General features: G+C 40.3%; 1 protein-coding gene across 5 annotated transcripts; it reads right to left on the bottom strand.

The window, feature by feature from the left end:
• Positions 1-2,222: 2,222 nt before the first annotated feature.
• On the bottom strand, positions 2,223-14,412 carry LOC138721163 (carbohydrate sulfotransferase 8-like). Of its 5 annotated transcripts, none has more exons than XM_069857920.1 (4): positions 14,362-14,412; positions 6,845-6,955; positions 4,010-4,157; positions 2,223-3,580 (listed from the first exon to the last, which is right to left on the bottom strand). In XM_069857920.1, exons 3-4 carry the CDS (start codon positions 4,101-4,103, stop codon positions 2,730-2,732), a joined length of 945 nt encoding a protein of 314 aa, XP_069714021.1. In that variant the 5' UTR covers positions 4,104-4,157; positions 6,845-6,955; positions 14,362-14,412; the 3' UTR covers positions 2,223-2,729. The 5 variants fall into 5 exon arrangements, with proteins under 5 accessions (XP_069714021.1, XP_069714020.1, XP_069714017.1 ...); XM_069857919.1 differs by lacking the exon at positions 14,362-14,412 and adding an exon at positions 13,004-13,131 and having other exon boundaries at positions 6,110-6,955; XM_069857916.1 differs by lacking the exon at positions 14,362-14,412 and adding an exon at positions 13,004-13,131.
• Between the last annotated feature and the right edge of the window lie 6,865 nt (positions 14,413-21,277).

Genomic DNA, 21,277 nt, shown 5'->3' with positions numbered 1-21,277 from the left:
TCTATTTTATAACAGATGCCAACCTACTATTCTCATTTTGTTAGCATTGGTAATGCACGACTTCCATCATTCCTGTATGATACTGCATCCTGAAATTGTTTCTATATGTGCACACGGGCATACACATGTCCTCTGCAGTTTTTTAGTTGAGATCCACAACAGCTAAACAGCACTACAGCAGCCAGTGGTTCCAGGCAATATGCTACTTACAGATTCCTATGGGCAAGTGTCAAATCTGAAAGTTCATCCTGAATAGTTACAGAGATTTTTCTGCATCAATAGATGCCTTCTGTTAGTGATTAGTGCTTGTGATGAATGAATTAGTCATCTGTTTTCTGTCACCACCATAGGAAGAAAATGTGATTGTGTGTGAGAGAGGAAATAAGAATCGAAAGCCACTCATACCTAAAGCAAGAAACTGGAGGGGAGTGTTAACACTAGAGTGCTGATAGCAAAGATACCTATCGAACTCTGTCAGTATTATTTTTTCAGAGTTTTCTTCAGCTGGCTGATGGTGGCAGGAAATTGAAGTGTCTTTGCTGAACCTTAATAGCTCTGGAGGGATCTATCATGCAGCAGCAAGTTATGAAGCGTCTTCCTTTGCAGGGTCTGGCAAAGAGAACAGGAGAAGCACATAGCTGGAGATGGCTCTGATTCAGGAAAGAGAGAGAGAGAGATACTGCATCTGTCTGCCTAGCCTTAACTTTGGTGGCAGTAATTTTCAGCTTCACCTGCCTCAGCACAATTTAAAAGTAAAAATATATCCATGAACTACAAAGTTGCCAGTGCAGCAGGAGCAATCCAGTGTCAGTGTAGAGTAGGATTGTAGGGACACCAGATATGGTGTTGGTGAGGGTAAGATCCAGAACCATGAATCAATCTGCACAAGATCACAGGCTATTTTTAAAAAAAAATAATTGTTTGCTGTTCTTGCTAGGTCTTCTCACTTTGGATCTCTCCCTGTGCCAAAGCTGACACATTTATGGAATAATCAGCCACACAAGCACTGCCAGATGTACTGAACGGTAGTCCAGGCTTTGTGTACCATCTGCCATCAAGAAGGGATGCGGAGCTTCTTCCTCTGCCTCCTTCTGTCACCATGGTCTTATCAGTGTCTTCAGCTGATGTCCAATGTATTACTGCACCTTTCCTCTGAGGCAGGCCAGCCTGCATCTCAGTTCCGGCACTGGGAGCTCCCTTCACAACCCTCATGCCGCAAATCTCATTACAACCATTTTTCCCAGTACTCTTTTCCCTCTCCCTTGTCCACGCTGCTGGCAGCAATGGCTATAAAGATTGGTGACTGCGATGTGATTAAGTTATTTTGTCTCTGTCCTTTTCTATGCAATGAGAAGCTGGGAGCCTGCCTTGGATACAAGTCTAGCCTGCCAGCCTTCATACATTTGTAGACAGAGCTGGTAGGAGCCAAGTGCTCTTGAGAAATTTTTCAAGTTAGCTCCTGAGAGACTGACATCCCCTAAAGAAGGTACCAGTACCCACAATTAGTTTCTAAAACTTGCTACAATTATACAGTCACAAATTAATTTTCTGTGTGACTAAGTAATTGATTTTTTAAAAATGGGGCAAGTTTCATATTTAACATAATAGCAGTTACAAACCCCTCAATGATCTAAAACCAAAGCCACCTAGGAATATGAAGTGGATAATGGTTTGAGTTGCTTCTCCCACAGGCTTCATTGCTCCCTTCACTATAACTCTACAATTTATTTGTGGTCAGTCTCCTGTGAGGTGAGAAAGCAACAGGTAGAACAAATGTATTATCCGAGGTTACCCAGCTCCACCTAAGGGCCATGCTCAGGTAAGTCCCAAGGGCTTATGGGCTCCGGCAGGCACAAATGGGGAAAACCCAAACATTGTCCCAGCTGTGTTGACTGGCCAGTCAGTTGACTGAGTGGTAAGTACTCTTGGGCAATAGATGAGTCACCTTTCCAATGAGATTCTAGATCCTGCACCACTCTAGCTGTGCAGTTCAGAAAGTACTTCTAACTACTTCTCTTAAAAAAGATGCACTTTTCACACTCTCACTCTTAAATCAGACTATAATGCTCACAAAGGTGCTGAAAAGAGTTTTCAAAGTCAGTATGAACACTGGACCTGCTCATCAGAAGATTTTTTTAAGAGATGTAAGGGAAACCCTGGCTAGATGGCTGTCAACTATACTGCTTGAGGGACGAGACAGGTAGTGAGAGGGCTGCCAGGGGGGAATACAATCAGGCATTAAGTTTTGTGTAATGCAGCTTCAGATGTCTGAAGTTATTTGCTCCTTTCCTACAGGATTTATGATTGAGGCTTTTTCAAACAGAGAGTGGTTTCACTCTAAAGCAGATTATTTATTGCTTCATATATATTTTCCTAATAGAAAATTAAAATCATTTATATTAAAAAATGGTATTCTAAAAATTGTGAAAAACAACTTTATCCTTCCCCTATCTTTTAACAACAGACCAAAATCTATCATTTATAAACAGTTTATGAAACAGACATGTGCCATTAACGATCAACAGGAAGATTATCATTTCATATAGATAAAATACTATACAATACAACAAATCATGGCAGGGATTTGTTATAGGAGTGCTTAGGGTGATAAAACATGCCATTAACCATCAGTAAAATCTCAGCAGCAGTCACCAACCCCCCTATCAAGCACCTGTGAGGACAAGTTCAGCCCATTCTGTACAAAGGAACTGTTCTTCTTTTAACCTACACTAGTGATTCAGGGAGAAATAATCCTCGTATTTCATAGTATAATTGAACAACAAAAAATCCATTTGATATAACTTTTTAATCTTCTCGATTTGTTCTGAGTTCAATTGTCTGAGATACTCCAAGGTGATATCACCATTAGTTCGTTTCTCTGAGCCATACCTCTTCAAGCTGGGGTAGTGCAGGCTCTCTGGTGCTCCAATGATCCTCAGAACATGCTCAGAATCTAACCCAAGAGTTTCATACTTGCCCAGAATATCATAGTGAATGTTGCAAGGATCACAGAGCAGAAACATTGGTTTCCAGTGAATGTCAAGAGTATTTGGTGGTTTTGATATAATGAAGTTGACAAACTCCTGGAAACTCACTTTTTCAGAAGAGTTTTTGTTTTTCCTGAACATTGCCCTAATCTCATTTGCAACAGTGATACTGTAGAATGGCTCAGAGTGCAGAAGCTTGTCTCTGTAAGCTGAAACCAGCCGTTCCAAAGGATGCCTGGTGAACATTACTTTGGTGTAATTGTTCAGAAATTCCTTTTGTTTGGCAGGAGGGTAAGTCACCACCTTTTTGATCAGTGAGGTTTGGTGGATGTGGTCATGCTCAATTTCAGAAGCTTCGGCATTCAAGTCTGCTTGGAGAAGAAAAATAGTTCTCTTCCAATTGGAGCAGCCTACCTTGGGCACCTCACAGTATATAAATTTATGTTTGTGCTCCACAAAGAGCTGTTTTGCAACACGAGAACCCAATTTGCTTCTTGATTCAAGAAGGTTGTTCTTCAGGCAGACAGAAGCCAGTGTGCTTTTGCGATCATTTTGAATTGCCAGCCAATCTTCAGTGGGATCAGGAAAAGCACCTGCAACCAAGGAATAAATTTAAATTTAAACTACTATTGTGAAATAGAGTATCTTTTTTTTTTCTTTTTTACAAAAATTAATGAACATGATAAAATCAATTATTTGTGTTACTGTCACTGGACTCCACTATGGCAAACACGTAATAAACTATCCTGCTTAGTGAAGTTTGTTAAAATTAAAACTTCCAACATATTAGCAATATTATTCTGAGCACAATGCATGTTCTAACACTTCCAATGTCAACTGTTTTTTTGTAGAGCTCTTCCTCTCATACATTGCTAAGATGGCTACCACAGTGACAGGGCCTTGGATATTTTCATAGCATTGTTTAGGATTTAGGCTCCTATGTTACTTTCTAACACATTTAGGAAAGGTGTCCCTGGTTCTAGAAAATCTGAAGTATTTCTGTTGGTAAATCCTTTACTCACCTGTGAGGTTTTTTTGTCTTTTACAGAAAAACCCAAAAAGAAATATCCCAAAAATAAAATTCGGGAGAAGGAAAACTAACACCTTCTGGTTCATAGTATTTTCACGGGAAAGAGGATGACGTGATCTCTAAAGTGGAAATCTGCCTTTCTGTCAAGAAGGAAAGATATTACAAGTTAGGTCTTTTACGACTGATACAACAAAGGTAACATGATATTCTCTTTCAGAATTTACTATAGCAGAAAAAACTCTCAAGCCCTATAAAACCAGGCCTTGCTAATAAGTAAGAATTCTCCTATGAAAAAGACTCACCATAATTATACTGTTGAACCAAACAAATAATACCACCATTTCAAAGCATTACAGAATTCCCCCTTCTCAGAACAATGAAATGTGTGTGAGCAAATATTCCTCCCATCTCATTTAAAGCTGGCGTTCCTGCCAAGCAAACTCATCTATCCCTTTGTGCAGTGTAACAATAACCTCATTTAGGATCACAGAGATGTATTTTTCTTAAATAATCTTACTTGTTGGAGGCTGGGAGTACTACGTTTTCTATAACCTGCAACAGGCCTATCTGCAAGCCTATAATGTGTTCAGGATGAGTTTCTTCCCATCTATTGCTCTGGAACTTTCAATTTTGTACACAGAAATCAATATTCAGTGCAGGATAAACTCTTCCATATTACAGCAGAGAATCCTAACTGTTAACAACAGATTAATTCTCTCATTCTCTCTCCCCCGAAGACACTGCAGTGTAAATAGATTTGCTGCCATTCCTGATGCAGTATGAGAGCCCCAGAATGGTTCACTGTGGTAGGCAGCAGCTTCTAGCAGGAGAGGAAACAACAACAAAGGAGATGGTCTGTATTCACAGATAGAAGGAGAGAAGGCCAATACAGTCCAACAATCAACATGTTCCCTCTCCTTGTTCTGTTTCTTTGCACTTCCTGGAGACAGAGCTAAGTCCTCCATGCATAACCTCTCAATAAGCATGTTTTACATCACTTTTTATTTGAAGCAACAAAATTAAGTGCAAAACCATGACTAGTGGCATACATGGCATTCTATTTCTGTCCCATGAGGTCTGCACCACCAGAAAAGCCAAACAACACTGCTTTTTCCACTTCTTGATTTTTCACACTGAACCTGCTGGCAATAAAAACATCTTTGCCTAGATTTCCTGAGGATAGAACTTCAACTTTTTGTTTTGCTTTGTTTTTACAAAGATAGAACAGGATCACTCTGAACGTTACTTGTGGTGCCCCCAGCCCATGCAGATGTACATAAACCCCACCTGCCATAATGGAACTTGGTTTCCTGTGAGACAGCAGCAGAGGCAGCACTAATTAAATTGCTGAAAATGTATTTGCACACAAGGCTTCTTCCTTTCAGGGCTGACAAATGAGTATTATATCACGTCTTTACCAGAATATCTTCAAACTAATATAGTTAACAGCTTTACTAATTCTTAAATTTCTCTCAGTGTAGGCATGACCTGAGAAATGGAGAGGGAAGACCATTCACTCTCTCAGACCTCTAAGCATCATTATGAGCAAATCTGCAGTCACATATATGAACAATTTGTTTGTGTTTACATTAAACTGTTCAAATAATCACTTAAGTGAATGCAGCATTTATACACACAATGGCATTTAGCCAATATTATTGCATTTTCTTGGCTGCACAATGCTACAAGAAAAAATATGAGAAAAAGCTATTACAAACTGAAGGGAACTTTCAGAAATACCAGTGACCTGATCTCTGTTTACACAACAGTAAATGAGCCACTATTTTGGTTTCAAAAAGCTTCTGCTTGGTAAAAATAATTTTCACAGATGTACGAATAGCAGGACAGAAGTTATTCTGTGAAATCAAAGTTTTTCTTATGAGAATTATAACACCACAATATCAGCACAAGCCTCCTCCAGCTCGTTTCAGCTTCAGGAGAAAAGCTGCCTGGATCTTCTGGAGAAGCAATCTGACAGTCACATCACTGCAAGACACTCCATGTATTGCTCTTTGCTTTGTCTCCAAGAGGCATAAGAAAACTTAGACAAAATATTTAAACAAGGAAACTAACTGATAATTTGGCCTCTAACCTTTTCTTCATTGCATGTCATTTCTCCCTTCACTGTGCAAGTTATTGACTTCTAATGCATCAACAGTTGGTTTCAAAGCCAGCTGAAGTCAGTCAAAGTGTTCATTGATCTCATGAGGTCCAAACTTGAGTGATCTCTTTTTGTTCTTTTGCAGAAATGGTTTGAAGACACAGTTTCACACTGTGTAGAACTTAAAATAAATATAACACTAAATAATTCCATACAGGGACTCCTTGCAAGAGTATGCTTAGGAAAAAGAAGTTGGACTTCATTTAACTGAAATAATGTCACCTCAGGGTAGTTATTGTTATCACACTTGTCTTGAGAATCAGAAAATTATCTAGATTAATTTACCCTATTTAGATACTTGTATCACATGTATTTCTTAATTAAATTACTGGTACAGAACATAAAGTCTGCCATAAGACACATTTCATGTTGAAACATGTCAAGGAGTCAAGAGAGGGAAATGGAAGACACTCGCCTCCTTGAGGGAAAGAAGCTGTTAATGAGGTAGTCAAACACAGCTAAGTCTCTTTTAAGATTTTAGCATATTTGTGGAAGCAAAAGAATCCCTATTTTAATTCAGGAGAATTCAGGAGGGATAGAACGAGCTCCAAGGTAGCAGATAGAAACTGCCTGGACCCCTCAGTAAAAATTCAAAGTGTAGATTGGCTGTGAGAGCTAAAACCTTCTATCAACAAGTGAGTTTGACATGACAATCCAGAGAAGTACCTGAAGATTAAGTCCAAAGGCTTCTTCTGTAGTTGTTTACTGATGGGAGATCCCAATACGGAGTTCTATGTAATGCAGAATCTCCAACAATGAAAATCACCTAAGAGGAACCTGAAAAACAGGAAGAAAGAAAGAAAATTCTGACAGCCATTTTGCCAGGAGAAGGACAAATAACCTGGAAATGAGGAGAGGAGATATATATATATATATATAGGAGGAGGAGATATATATATAGGAGGAGGAGATATATATATATAAATAACCTGGAGGGAGGAGAGGCTCCAAATCAAAAACCACCTCTGCGATGCATTCAGTGTCAGTAGATCAGGTGATTTTTTATTTCTATTTCTTCCCTTACGTCTTTTCCAGATATTTGTAATTGTGTTGTTTATTTCAGATGTAATGAATTAACACTTCTATTTGTGTTTTATCTTATCCTACCTTGAATTAAATGTGGTTTGTGTTAACTGGGTAAATATAAGGCATTCCTCAGTCAAGACGTGGTGAGTCTATTAACACAACTACACCATAATAAATGGTTTAGTCCTGCTGTAACCAAAGGGCAGAAGAATGGGATCCCACAAGGAAGGTGAAAAGACAGTACCATAGGACTCAAAAAAAGACAGAAATTTCTTCTACTGAAAAGTAGTGAGGAGTCAGAGATCCAGAGTCGGAGATCCAAATGTCTCTCTGGAACCAACATGCAACCAAAGAGAGGAGAAAATACTAAAAACTAAATATAGGGCATTAATATGCTTTTTTCATAACTGTGGAGGTTTGGTAAATTTTTTTGTTTGTTTTCTTTTTATTTCTAGTGAAGCATAAAATCTAGATAACAGCCTTACACTGCATTGTTGGGTTTTGGTTGTTCCCCAGATAACATCATTATAGATCAACCACATACAGCTATGGCTTAATATTTTCAACACTGCATGTCATACTGGATTCCACAGATTTCCTCAGCAATCATTTTACGACTCTCTTGCTAAACAGGAGACCAGGCAGCGTCCAAGTATATTAATCATTTTACTCTGAAATAAAATTAATCCAACCTTTTAGAGGTAGATGCTTAGCATTGGACTGTAAGAATGAACTATAGATAAGCCTCTCAAATCTGCAAGAACTTGCTTAGCATCAGTAGCTGAATTTATGAAGCCTTAGGCCACGAGCTGTGAATTTTCACCTACGTACATTGAATTTATGTTGAACTTATACACAAAGCAAGGCCTCTTAGCCAGTTCAACCAGAAAAATAAGGAAGCTACAACCAGCAGCAAACCTTGAAGATAAGAAAAGAAATGGCCTGCCTAGAGAGAAGGAAAGAACTCAGTGAAGAATGAGAAGACCCCAGCCCCCAGAACATTATTGGATCAATTGTTACAAGAGGTGGGAACTGAGATTGTAAGGGTGACTGGTGAGGGATTTCTTTGTTCACAGTTCCTGTCCAGAGGCACCCAGCTCGAGTTGTAACCTGGCACTGTGCCACTAATAAATTAGCCTTAAGTACCTTGTGTCAGAGACTCTGTCACAGGAAACCTGGGGTCAAGCCAACAGGAGAAACTCAGCAGAGTGGATAGGAGAGTCAAAAGGGGCACCCATCAGTTCACTGGAGCTTCCTGCTGCATATAGACCTTGTTCTAGCAGTTCAAGTCTTGCTGGAGTGAATGTGACTCAGTGTGGTGTGTATGCTCTGGTGAGATTTTTCCCGTAGTAGGAGGAATGATTCTCATAGAACCCTTCTTGCAGAACCTTTTCAGAAGGATTTCTGTAAGGTGATAAGGGTTTTTTTGAAAACTGTCAGTTAACTAGCATTTAATTCCTTGAATGTGTGTCTGCCTGATTTCATGGCTTTCTAGCTTCTTAGCCAAAATATGCTGCAGCATCATGTCAAATGATTTATGCAATTTAAATCCGTTATATTGAGGTTATTACCTTAAAAAACCAAAGCCCAAACAAAAATAGTGACTAAGTTTGGTCAGATCCATTACCTATAATATAATACAACATTTCTGTAAAAGAGCAACCAGAACAATAGCTCAAGCCAAGAGTGGTAATAAATGGGGAAAAGATTACTAGAGAAAGCAATGCCAATCTTGTGCATACAAGACAAGAAAAAGGCCTGAAGTCCTCAGAAAATGAGAAAAATTTATTGAATTCCAACCTTCTTTGCATTACTGATAATTCTATAATCTCCCTGTATTAATGCATTAAGATTCTTTTCTTCCCAATATACACACTCCTTATAACAACCCCCCAGAATGGTGTGTCACATTGTTTATATCTTTGTTCTCAGGTTTGCTGACCATAAAATTTTCTTTTCATCGTTCCATTTCCTTGAAGAGATTTATGACAATTTTATGCTTTTATTTACTTCCACCATTCTCCTTTTCTATATGCTGTACTGGGTATGGCGGAGTGGCTGGCCACCTACTTGCGCATTTCCTGTATGTCAGACCTGATCATTTGACCCAGTAGAGCTCTCTTTCTCAATGATGTGATTATACTTCTTCAGGGTGCTCAGAAAACTATCATATGCCTGAATTATTGGATTTTTTTTTCTCTTAAATTGCTTTCTCTTGGATCATTTTTCTCATGTTTGATTTCCATTTTGTGATGCCAGACTTCTGCAACCATTCCATATGTCTGTTAGCAGTCTGGACTTTACCTGTCCATACCATATGTAGCTACACCACAACCACTCACGCTTACCCAACCACCAACTTTGGCTCTGTAATGCGTTCCTTTTTCCCTTGACCAAAACAAGGTCTGAAATAGAATCTCTAGTCCATTTTCAGTTAGGAAATATTTAGGCAGTCCAAAGATGATTCAATGATAAAATCATCTAAGTACGTGACCTAGCACATCACACTCAAATTGAAGTTCTCACTCCTGCCATGTAGGTTTATTTCTAGCACAGACACTGAAGCAGTAGACTGCATTGCTTTTAATGGGTGTCATTGGCACATCAGTCTGTCCTTGAACTGCTAAAACAATGGTTCATAATATAGCATTTCCTAATCCTTCTTCTGGAACTGCTGAACCATTGCAATTGAAAAATCTCCATGTTTTAAAGAAGTATGAAAAAAACAGTCTGAAAAAAACCAACATTTTGATAATTTTATGAACAATTAGAAGTGCTATAACTGGAAATACAGAGGTGGAAATACATGTAACCACAGTCATCTGTCTGTATGTGTACATATTTCTCAACTATACACATGTGTGCATATATATAAATACATGCATGTAACTCCAAAACGCATTAATATCAGTTACAGTGGCATATTATTTGCTCCAAGTAAACTAACTAAGTAGGTTGATAAGGATTTCAACTCTCCTTGTGATAAACTTACAAAGGTGTTTCTCATGCTAATTTTTCTCAGAGGCAGACCTTGGTCACAGCTGAGCACATGGGGCGATCCTCTGCACCCTACTTGATGATAAGTGGGACTCTCAAGATTAAAAGAATGGAATTACAACAATACTTATTTGTGTTCCTGATACATTTGAAGCCAGAAATAAAAATGTACCAGTAGGGCAGCTCAGTGGAAGGTGGGGAAAAATTCTGGGAACAGATAACATTCTCAGTTGCTGAGCCCCTTCTGTACTTAAGCCCTGTTAATCCCTTCAAAAAGACAACTGCAAATACATACATACTGATATGTATATGAGTACATAGAAATTGAGGAGGGGATGACGTGTAGAAACCCCTAGGAACAGCTAGAATTGAAAAATGAACAGGAAAAACAAGCTTTGCTGGAATCAGTCCTGAGTGTGCTGTTTTAACAGCATTGTTGCACCTTGCTCACCCAAATATGCAGCCCCCTGGTTCCTGTACAACTCACTATGGATGGACAAGAGGGAGGGGGACCCCAAAAACTGTAGTCTCAGCAGGCAGGTTGGCCTGCTTCATGAAGTGGAAAATCATCACTGCATTAGAAGCTGCAACAGGCTGCAGACAGCCAAAGGCTAGAGGAGCCATCTGTCCTGGGTCATTTTGCCAACAAGAGCCAGGATCTGACATCATCTCATTTGCAGCAGCAAGGGCTGAAAGGTGTTATGTGAGAATGGGTACAAGCTCAGAATGGGGGCAACATGTGAGCTAGACTGGAGATGACTGAGAAAGAGGCTGACAGGGGTGTCCTAGGCTTCACAACATTGATCATCTCAGCCCTCCATTACTGCACCAGGTTGCTTTCTGGTCTCAGCAACTGCAGTGCTACCTTCCTCATTGCCATCATTAAACTGCTTGTTATTCTCATAACAGCACCTTCTTATGCCTTTTATCTTCTGCTACTCTCTTTCATCCTATGTCATCTCCCTGTCTTGCCTTACAGGGTTTTTTTACCTGTCATTTCTCATGCAGTATTAAAAGCTCAACTTTACTTTCCAATCAGTCGTGTTGCTCGCCCCTGCTACTATTAGCCCCTGCTAACAAGCAAATAGCTTCTGCTTTCTCCTCTGCTGCCCCTCTTCTTGGAAAAAGTTTCTGAAGCACCTACAGAGCTATTACATTTTTCACTTAAAATCACTCCTTAGAATCCTTTTCAGCAAGGCCAACACCAGTTACGCTGCCAGTGTGCTAAAACTGTTGCCAACTAGCCCACAAAAGGAAAGCCAATTTGGGGATGAAAAGAAAAAAAAAATGAAGAGAAAAAAAGAAGGGGTACATGCGAAAAGGCTGCATAGAGTCTGCCAGAAAAACTCCCAGCGAGGCAGGGAGCAGCAATCTGAGCAATCTGAGCTGGGGCCATGGGAAATAGAAAGGCTGCATAGACTGCTCAGACGGTGCTGTGAGAAAAAGAGGTTGAGAATGGAAGTGGAAAAGATGCAGAGTATAATTCAGTGAAGTAAAGATGGAGAAGAACAAATTCAACAAAATTAGTATAGAAAGGAATACACAGAGCTATCCAATAAATTATGACAGATGTTTAAAGAGATTAAATGCACTGCAGTCCCTCACACACTGGAACCTAAATCTTTATGTGTGATCAACCTTGTCTCTGTTCTCCTTCCATTTCAGAGTATTTAACATTACAGTACACTTCTAAGTTCAAAAGAGTCTTACTGATTCAGTTACAAGTATGAATTCTCAAAAGATCTGCAAATCTGTTTTCCAGAGCCTGCTCAAGTACCCAGAAAATGGAGAATGGACACTCAATGAGAGTCTCTGAAAAGGTGAGCATCCCACATCACATTCAATTATTGTGGCAGACAAAAAACCCAAACTCTAATCCTAAAACTACTTGCCTGTTTCACTGCACAGCTTCCCTCATCTGCTGTAGATAGTGGGGATCCTACTGCACTGCCCTAGGGCATCTCAAGAGCCCATCCATTCTGTGAACTGAATGTGTCAAGTTATGCGTAATATCTTGTTTCTTTAAAAACCACATTCCAAAAGACTACTGAAAAATGTATTCATGTGGCATCATAGTAACATGCACAAAAATCATTGTCAATAGTGAATAGTTTAGTTCCCTTGACCAATCTTATGATACTCAGTTTAATGGAATGATAGCTAGTGGAAGCAGTTTGCCATCTTCCAAACAAGCCCGGCATCAATAATGACAAGATCCAAGCTTGTCAGACTTACCACTGACAGCAACTAAATGGCAAGACTAAGGCATGCAAGATGCCATTCCTGCTACTGGAGGAGAACAGTCCTTGGCACAGCTTGTCCCTGCTTACCCTGCTCCCACCTTCAGCATGTCCTGCCCCGACTCTTTCACAGCAGCTACCCCCAAATCCACCTCCTTGCACCCCACTCCCCAGCAATTCTCCAACACTGAATTCCTATCCTGCTGGACAGAAATTTGCATTGGCACCAGTGCTTTTCCCTCAGATCCTGCCCCAGGTGTGACCCTTCTTCCACAGTCCCTGCTTTCACCCCTCAGGCAAATTTTCATAGAATCATAGAATAACCAGATTGGAAGAGACCCACCAGATCATCGAGTCCAACCATTCCTATCAAACACTAAACCATGCCCCTTAGCACCTCGTCCACCCATCCTTTAAACACCTCCAGGGAAGGTGACTCAACCACCTCCCTGGGCAGCCTGTTCCAGTGCCCAATGACCCTTTCTGTGAAAAATTTTTTCCTAATGTCCAGCCTAAACCTCCCCTGGCAGAGCTTGAGGCCCAGCCTCCAGCAAATCCTCACCTCCAAAAGCCATCCTCTGTCCCCAGTCAGCTTGCCCAGCACATCCTGTTTTCCAGCTTCCTAAATGCCCATCAGATCTCACCCAGATTCTGCTGTTCAATCTTCCTCATGCACAAGCCAGCTCGTTGCTGACTCCCACTGCCAAACTCCTCCTTCAGTCTCCTCAGTCATCCTCACAGCCCCCTACACCAACCACACTTCCGAGCTCCGCTCATCAGATCTGTCTCTTCTTATTCTTCCAAGTCTCCCACGCGGCCCCACTGCTTCTTGCTCTCAGCTCTGTACTCAGCTAGTCCCTGCTCTGCACTTCAGCTCCTCGAGCTATTTTAGTATCTCCCAAACTACACTGACACATTTTCCTTGCTCTCCCACGTCAGTTTTCATACTGCTTATCAATGTGTTGTTTCTTCCTGCCGATTTCATTCTTTGAAGCTATTCTGCCAGTGATCCCCAGCATTTTCCCCCCAGAACACTTGCTCCAGCTTGCCTTGTTATTTAAAATGGGAGATTTACGCCCCCGTGTCACCTCAGTCCAGCAGATGTTCCACTGAAAATGTACAGGAGAAACCCCCTTAACCTCCTTTTTCAAGTGTTTTTTCTAAAGCCTGTAAAGTACCTGAACGTCTTAGAGGAAAGGTCACCAGAACTATATAAGGGGAGAAAAAAACTACAGTTTCCAAAATACCCTGTATAAAAAGCTGTAAACTATTTTTCCTTGAAGGCTTTTACAAGTTATCCTGAGGCAGATATCCAGCAAAATTCTGCTTTAACACTTGAAATTTGACAGATCCTATGCAGCTGCAAACTGTATTGAAATGAGAAAAGTCAATGTGCATGTTACCCTTAGCAAAGCCAGAAAGTAAATGAAAGCTTCTGTCTCTTCATTTCAGGCACCAGAGTCCTTGCAGCATCAGCTCTCAGCTGTATGTTAGCATATAAGAACTCTTCTGCTCTTAACTGTAGCATATAAGAACTCTTCTGCTCTTAACTGAGGAGAGTTACAGCAATGAAAAACACACTGCCAAAAAAATCTTCTGTAGATTCACTTCTTCACGAAGTGTGATCTCAAAGCTAAATAATGCCTCAGTAAACCCAAACAACTCTGTGACAAAGAAGTCTATCTTTGTGGAGATTTGACTACATTCTGAAAATCACAGTAATGTGAAAAGTAAGTTACTAGCAATCTGATTTTACTTACCAATCAGACAACCTCAGTGGAGATTTCCCATTTTTCTGGGTTATGGTAAATAGAAAACAAAGACTCAGACAAAGAAAGACCAGTCCAAAGAGACACTTACTTTAATTTTGTGCCTAGATCTGCAAAGGAAATTGGGAAGAGGTTTGTGTCTTCTCCTTACCTCAACTTCAAGGCTGGGCAAAGTATTTCTGCATCCACACAGGTGCTTTCCCAGGAGCATATCTGAAATACTCTGTATATGTAGTATTTGTCTTTATTTTGATTGAATGCCCAGCTAAAAAATGCAAGTGTTTCCCTGCAAATGTTTAGGTGAGCATCTCCAGTTGCACATAACAAAGCAATGTGCTATGTCTGCCTCTGGGTATAGCAAGAAGCATTTAACCACTCCTTGCTTATGATCTACAGCAGCTGCCAGAGCCTGCCAAGTGCTTCCACAGCAGCCTGCCAAGAGGCTGCCTGCTAAGCAACCAAGAAGGAGGATATTTGGGAATATGAGGGTAAAGGTAATTTGGTTGAAAGCAACTGCAGTGTGATAATGTATATCATTTTTAGACAAGGAATAAAAGGAAGGATCAATTCAAGTCCAATGTACTCTGTACAAGAAAACTCCAATAAACCCTGGGAACTGGAAGGTAAGCTCTCATGGGAAACATGGCTAAAGCAGGAGGAATTCAGTAGAGTTGGCAGTTCCTTAAAGAAATGATGTTTAGGGCACAAACACAAACAATCCCACACAGTAGGAGGATAGGAAGTATGGTCAGAGATCAGCTTGGCTAAGCAACACAGTCTTCAATGACCTGAAACACAAGAAGGAAATGTACAGAAAATGGAAACGAGGTCAAACTCCTAAGAACAAGTATGAAAGAATAGCATGAGATGTTGAAACAAAGTCAGAAATCATAAGGCACAAATTTAACTGCAAAAAGCAATGGGCATAAGGGATAGCAAGAAGGCAAATTCAGAAGAAAAAGAAAAAGGTAGTGATAGCTTACTTGCAGAAGGCTGAACTACATTTTCCATCATTCTTCAAAAAGGAGCAAGGTATAATTACATGACTAATAACTAAACTCAGGAAGAGAGAATCCATCCAAAAAAGGAAAAAAATAGATCTGAGAATAACTTGGAAATACTGCAATTCACCTTATCCTCAAGTATGCCCACACAGCATGTCTCCAGAAGAGTTCTCTATTGGTCATTGACTGTACTAGGTCTCCCTTGACTATGATAGGAACTTACACCACTGCACAGATATAGAGAGCTATTTTCTAGGCAGCTAAAGTTAGGTTAAATAAGTCCTATTCATAGTGACAGTTGGGCCCAAGAAAGTGCACATGAAGATACCTTGGGAATAGAGTGAAGCAAGCTCGGAGCCTCTAGCTTCCTTTGAAAACTCTCAGAATTGTGCAAGAAGTGTGTGAATAGGTGAACACAGTGCTCATCTTTAAAATGTCAAGAAATAAAGAAGAGACCAATTCTGGAAAAATACTAGAATAAATGAAAAAATAAATTATTAATAAAAGGTCAGAGATAGTTTAAAAAGCTAACATGTGAAAAATATAAAGCAATGTAATTTCTGTAACAGGACAACAAGGCACATAAATAGAGAAGCAGTAGGTCAAGGAATGTGTTTTAATTTTAATAATGTTATTAACATTAACTCAACATTTTCAAAAGTAAATTAAAGTGAAACTACTTCAGGGAGAATGCAAAACTGCCCGAGGGAAAAAACCCAAAACACAGAGTTTAATATTAGTTTTTGTTCACGTGCTATCAAATTCAAGAGATATAATCAGTGAGATTCTAGCTGGGTCTGTTCTGGGCCAGGTAGTGGCCCAAGTTACTAATGACGTGGATAAAGGAACAATCCTTCAACCTTGAAGATAATAAGCTCAAATGAAGAGCAAACACACTGCACAATACGTTAAATTCAGAATGCTCTTTACAGATAAGAGAAATTATGTGAAGGAGAAAACACATTGCAATGCACTTGTGTTCATAGGTCTGAGGTTCTAAGGGGGTATAATAGTTTGTAAAGACATAGGATTGCCAATGACCAATTAGGCAGCCATTCTGCCAAAAAGGGCTAAGAGGGATAGCAGTCAGTCACAAGCTATACATCAATAAGTAGTGTTACACCATGTACAAGAATGAGAATTGCATATTAGGAAGATAAACTGTTTTGCTTGTACAATAATGCATAGAAGAATACCCCCAGTTGTATTTCTGGCCAGCACAGCAACCAGTGACACTGTGTCCTGTTCAAGCAAAACTGCTCACAAAGAAGGCAGACCAATTGGAAAGAATCCAGAGAAAAGCAGAGAAAACGGTCAGTTTTCTGGCAAAAAAAGAAAAAAAAAAAAAGAAAAAAAGAAAGAAAGACAGAAAGAATCAGGGTTGCTCAGTCTAAAGAAAAGAAGGTCAAATGAACACATGAAAAATGATTATCTACATATGTTATCTGTAAAGTGGTAAGGAGAGATCAATTTTTTTTCATCTGCAGTGAATATAAAGTGATGGGTTTAAACTATGACACTGTAGTTCCTTATGTCTTAAGAAATATTATTAACAATAAAGATAATTTTAATTTATTTTTTTTTAATTTCCATAGTATAGTTCATTCTCTCTTGGAATTCCAGAATGCACAAGTTGAGATCTTGAGGTCTTTTTCAGTGTCTTTTTTTGTTAAGTCTAGTTTTCATCCTGTTGTATAATTTAGAAGCCCTATCCTACTTCTCTAGAGAAACTGCATTTATCAAAGTTTTCATGCTAAATTATACCATGTCAGATTGCTGTTTCAATATAGTGACTCTGAACCAGTGAAGCCACTACAGGGCTTACCACTGCTCACATTGGCATGATGCCACTTTTTTTTCTACTCTGTATGCTTTTAGCTCTCATAAGAATTGTGAAGAGTTGCGGTAAAAGGAATGCTGTCTTCCAGAAATTAGTGTATCTCGTATTTTATGGTTGTGCACTTATTGCCAAATGTCAGAAATGTGTCTGTCTTTTTCTTGGGGTTTCCTAATAGAGTGTGCTAGAGAAGTATTCTTATCACACAGAATCACAGAATCACAGAATAACCAGGTTGGAAGAGACCCACCGGATCACCGAGTCCAACCGTTCCTACCAAACACTAAACCATATCCCTCAGCACCTCGTCCACCCGTGCCTTAAACACCTCCAGGGAAGGTGACTCAACCACCTCCCTGGGCAGCCTGTTCCAGGGCCCAATGACCCTTTCTGTAAAGAATTTTTTCCTAACGTCTAGCCTAAACCTCCCCTGGCGGAGCTTGAGGCCATTCCCTCTTGTCCTGTCCCCTGTCACTTGGGAGAAGAGGCCAGCACCCTCCTCTCTACAACGTCCTTTCAGGTAGTTGTAGAGAGCAATGAGGTCTCCCCTCAGCCTCCTCTTCTCCAGGCTAAACAACCCCAGCTCTCTCAGCCGCTCCTCATAAGGCCTGTTCTCCAGCCCCTTCACCAGCTTTGTTGCTCTTCTCTGGACTCTCTCCAGAGCCTCAACATCCTTCTTGTGGTGAGGGGCCCAGAACTGAACACAGGATTCGAGGAGCGGTCTCACCAGTGCCGAGTACAGAGGGAGGATAACCTCCCTGGACCTGCTGGTCACGCCGTTTCTGATACAAGCCAAGATGCCATTGGCCTTCTTGGCCACCTGGGCACACTGCTGGCTCATATTCAGTCGGCTGTCAACCAACACCCCCAGGTCCCTCTCCTCCAGGCAGCTTTCTAGACAGACTTCTCCCAGTCTGTAGCACTGCATAGGGTTGTTGTACCCCAAGTGCAGGACCCGGCATTTGGCCTTGTTAAACCTCATGCCATTGGACTCTGCCCGGCGGTCCAGCCTGTTCAGATCCCTTTGCAGAGCCTCCCTACCCTCCAGCAGATCGACACTTCCACCCAGCTTAGTGTCGTCCGCAAACTTGCTAAGGGTGCACTCGATGCCTTCATCCAGGTCATTGATGAAGACATTGAACAGGGCTGGACCCAGCACTGAGCCCTGGGGAACCCCACTTGTCACTGGCCTCCAGCTGGATTTCACACCATTTACCACCACTCTCTGGGCCCGGCCATCCAACCAGTTTTCTACCCAGGAGAGTGTGCGCCTGTCCAGCCCAGAGGCTGACAGTTTCTGAAGCAGAATGCTGTGAGGAACTGTGTCAAAGGCTTTGCTGAAGTCCAGGAAGACCACATCCACAGCCTTTCCCTCATCCAGTAGCCGGGTCACTTTGTCATAGAAGGCGATCAGGTTAGTCTGGCAAGACCTGCCTTTTGTGAACCCATGTTGACTGGGCCTGATCACCCGGTTCTCTTGCATGTGCTTCATGATAGCACTCAATATCACCTGTTCCATGACTTTCCCTGGCACTGAGGTCAGACTGACAGGCCTGTAGTTTCCTGGGTCCTCCCTGCGGCCCTTTTTGTAGATGGGCACAACATCAGCCAGCCTCCAGTCCAGTTATCTGCCAAGCCTGCCCTTCTTGTTAGTTACTCAACAAATTGCCAAGACATGGAGCTCATTTGCCTCATGGAGCGCTTATTTTGATAAGAGATGGGAGAGGACTAAACTAAGTGAAGTGAGACATGGGCAGAAAATATGGAGACATACTTTGTTAGAGGGCTGCAGAATCAGGTTGCTTTATCTCAGAATTTTTTCATGCGACTGATCTTTGTATTAATCAAACTTCAAGATCATACAAACTAAAAAAAGTATAAAGTATCCTCACAGGGCAGAGAAGGTTAAAATCCTTTTGCTTGCCTTCCACCAAAGATCCAATTTTGTCAATGCATGGACATTTTTGGCAAAAGAACTTTATCATATGTATGATTAGGTGAAAGAAAGTCTCACAGAGGGGCGTTTGCTGTACTAATACAGTACAAGAGTTCCCAAGGCCTGACTCTATTGCCAGCAAACACCAGTGTTGGCCATCACCTGTACTGCCTCTGCAATTGGCTTATGTAGACACGTTCAGGTGAACAGAAAAAACACTCCTTAAAGCAAGCTTAATCTTGCAGAAAAAAAAATTTTATAAACTATTTGAACCAGAAAAAAACATTTGATACTACTTCCTGGCCTTCTGAATTTCTATTGAATGCTGCATTCGTCTAAAATACACAAGATAATCTGTTTCTGTGAGGCATACTTTTTAAACTCAGGGTAATGTACAACTAGCATGAAATTCACACTTACCTGACAGAGACTACTACTGGAATGGTACAACAAATATTGTTTTCACAAATTTACTGTCCTACAATTTTTCTCCGGGTAAACTCTTCAGACTTGGCTGCAGAAAAATTTTTGGTGAGGGCTTGGTATTTTACCTTAAATACAGCTGAGAGGAAAGCTGTCCAAAGAACAAAAACTAAAGCATTCCTTTATTTTATCAGAGTATAAAAACTTTGTAAAAGCAAGGAATAGGCTTACACTTAAGGGCGATGTCTGTCTTCCTGCCTGAGCATAGACCTTTCAGCTATAACCACATCCATCTAAACCCACAATGCGATATCAGAGACTGAGCCCCAAAGGTAAATGCCAATAGCTGTGGTCCTGAGCCTGTGTCCCAGTGAAATTAAATGGAAGATGTAATAAATGTTTGATAACCTTATAAGTCCCAAGGTCCAAGTTCCAGAACAAGAAGCAATAGCTATTATGAGGGGAAATCCTGGTCCTTTGAGGATAAAAGATGCCAACAATATTTTCAGATCATAGAACCATAGACTCATAGAATCATAGAATAATTTGGGTTGGAAGGGACCCTAAAGATCATCTGGTTTCAATCCCCCTGCCATGGACAGGGACACCTCCCACTAGATAGATGTAAGATAGATTTTTGTGACACTGTGGAATCGTTTTATACCTATCAGTATTCTTATCAGGTTGCAAACATAAGACATGTTAATTTAAACCATTTTAATTAGTAGCAACACTATCTAAAACTAAGTAACGAGATAAATCGCAGCTTTCCCACAACTTCTACCCCTCCAAGAAGATGCAATAGCAGCCTCTGGATTTAGGATACAAATGTAGCCTTGGGAAAGTATATCTGCATGAAGCCCAGCAATGATACCCTTTGGAAAGATCACGACTTTAAATTATTGACTCTTCACTGTATTTCTTTTCCCCTCCAGATTCTAGTTCAACCTGAATATAGTAATACAAAGAAAATACGGCTTTTAATGGTCCCTTTTACAGTTATTTAAGAAACAGGACATGGTATCATGTTGTATAACCATAATACAGGTTGTACAAATGTGACTAGCCATACATATGCCCAGGGCTCACTCACCATAGCAGAATGAAGAAAGTCTGTATGAATGAGAGAGGAAGATGACAGGAGCACTTCATACAGTCACAATTAAATGATACTATCAGAGGTATCTCTTCTTTCATCCATACAATACAGGGATGATTAAATGTATAAAACATGCCTTTGTTTTACATTTACATGCTTACTCAGAAAATCTGCCAATGAAGTTGACAAGAACTTCTAACTAGTGAAGCACTCCTAGTATATGTGAAGACTGAAGGGAAAAACCCAGAGTGATGCTTCATTTCAATTTTATTTGTTTCAATTTAGAACTCTTAGGATCCTTCAAAAGGGTAAAATTAAAAAAAAATAAAGCAGAGTTTGAAATACAAATAGAAACTAGTAATTAATTTGTATTCTCAATAAGCCCTGGGAAACCCCATTCAAATGCTGCAAGAGCTGAAAAACGAAGGTAGCTTACTACTACTAAAACAGTGTTGTAGGACTGATCTTCTAGGCAAAAGTGCTCAAAAGTTTAGAAGCTTTGACGTAGAAAGATTAACAAAGCAGCTTCAGGTTTTGACACATGAGAATGCAAAACAAAAGGGTATTCTGGAAATAAACTTGATAATGAAATGACAGTAGAAGAAGAAACTTGTGTACACTTTTGTATCCTCTGTATGTTTTCGCGAATAAGAACCTTTGCACTATCATATAAATAGTATTATGACATCACATTGAGAGCTAAAAACATTTCAAGGTGAAAAGGCTTAAATTCTTGTGCTTTATGAGGATTTTCTAGGTCTACACAGC

This window comes from Phaenicophaeus curvirostris, chromosome 5 (genome assembly GCF_032191515.1).
Source record: "Phaenicophaeus curvirostris isolate KB17595 chromosome 5, BPBGC_Pcur_1.0, whole genome shotgun sequence".
In the NCBI taxonomy this organism is placed as follows: Eukaryota; Metazoa; Chordata; class Aves; order Cuculiformes; family Cuculidae; genus Phaenicophaeus; species Phaenicophaeus curvirostris.
The sequence above is the reverse complement of the archived record's forward strand: the minus strand, read 5'-3'. Positions and strand labels throughout refer to the sequence as shown.

Excerpts from the sequence above, each read along its gene's own strand:
- LOC138721163 (XM_069857920.1), bottom strand. The coding sequence starts at position 4,103 with ATGAACCAGAAGGTGTTAGTTTTCCTTCTCCCGAATTTTATTTTTGGG. Across the intron at positions 3,581-4,009 it reads AAGACAAAAAAACCTCACAG|GTGCTTTTCCTGATCCCACT; the intron begins GTGAGTAAAGGA and ends CCTTGGTTGCAG.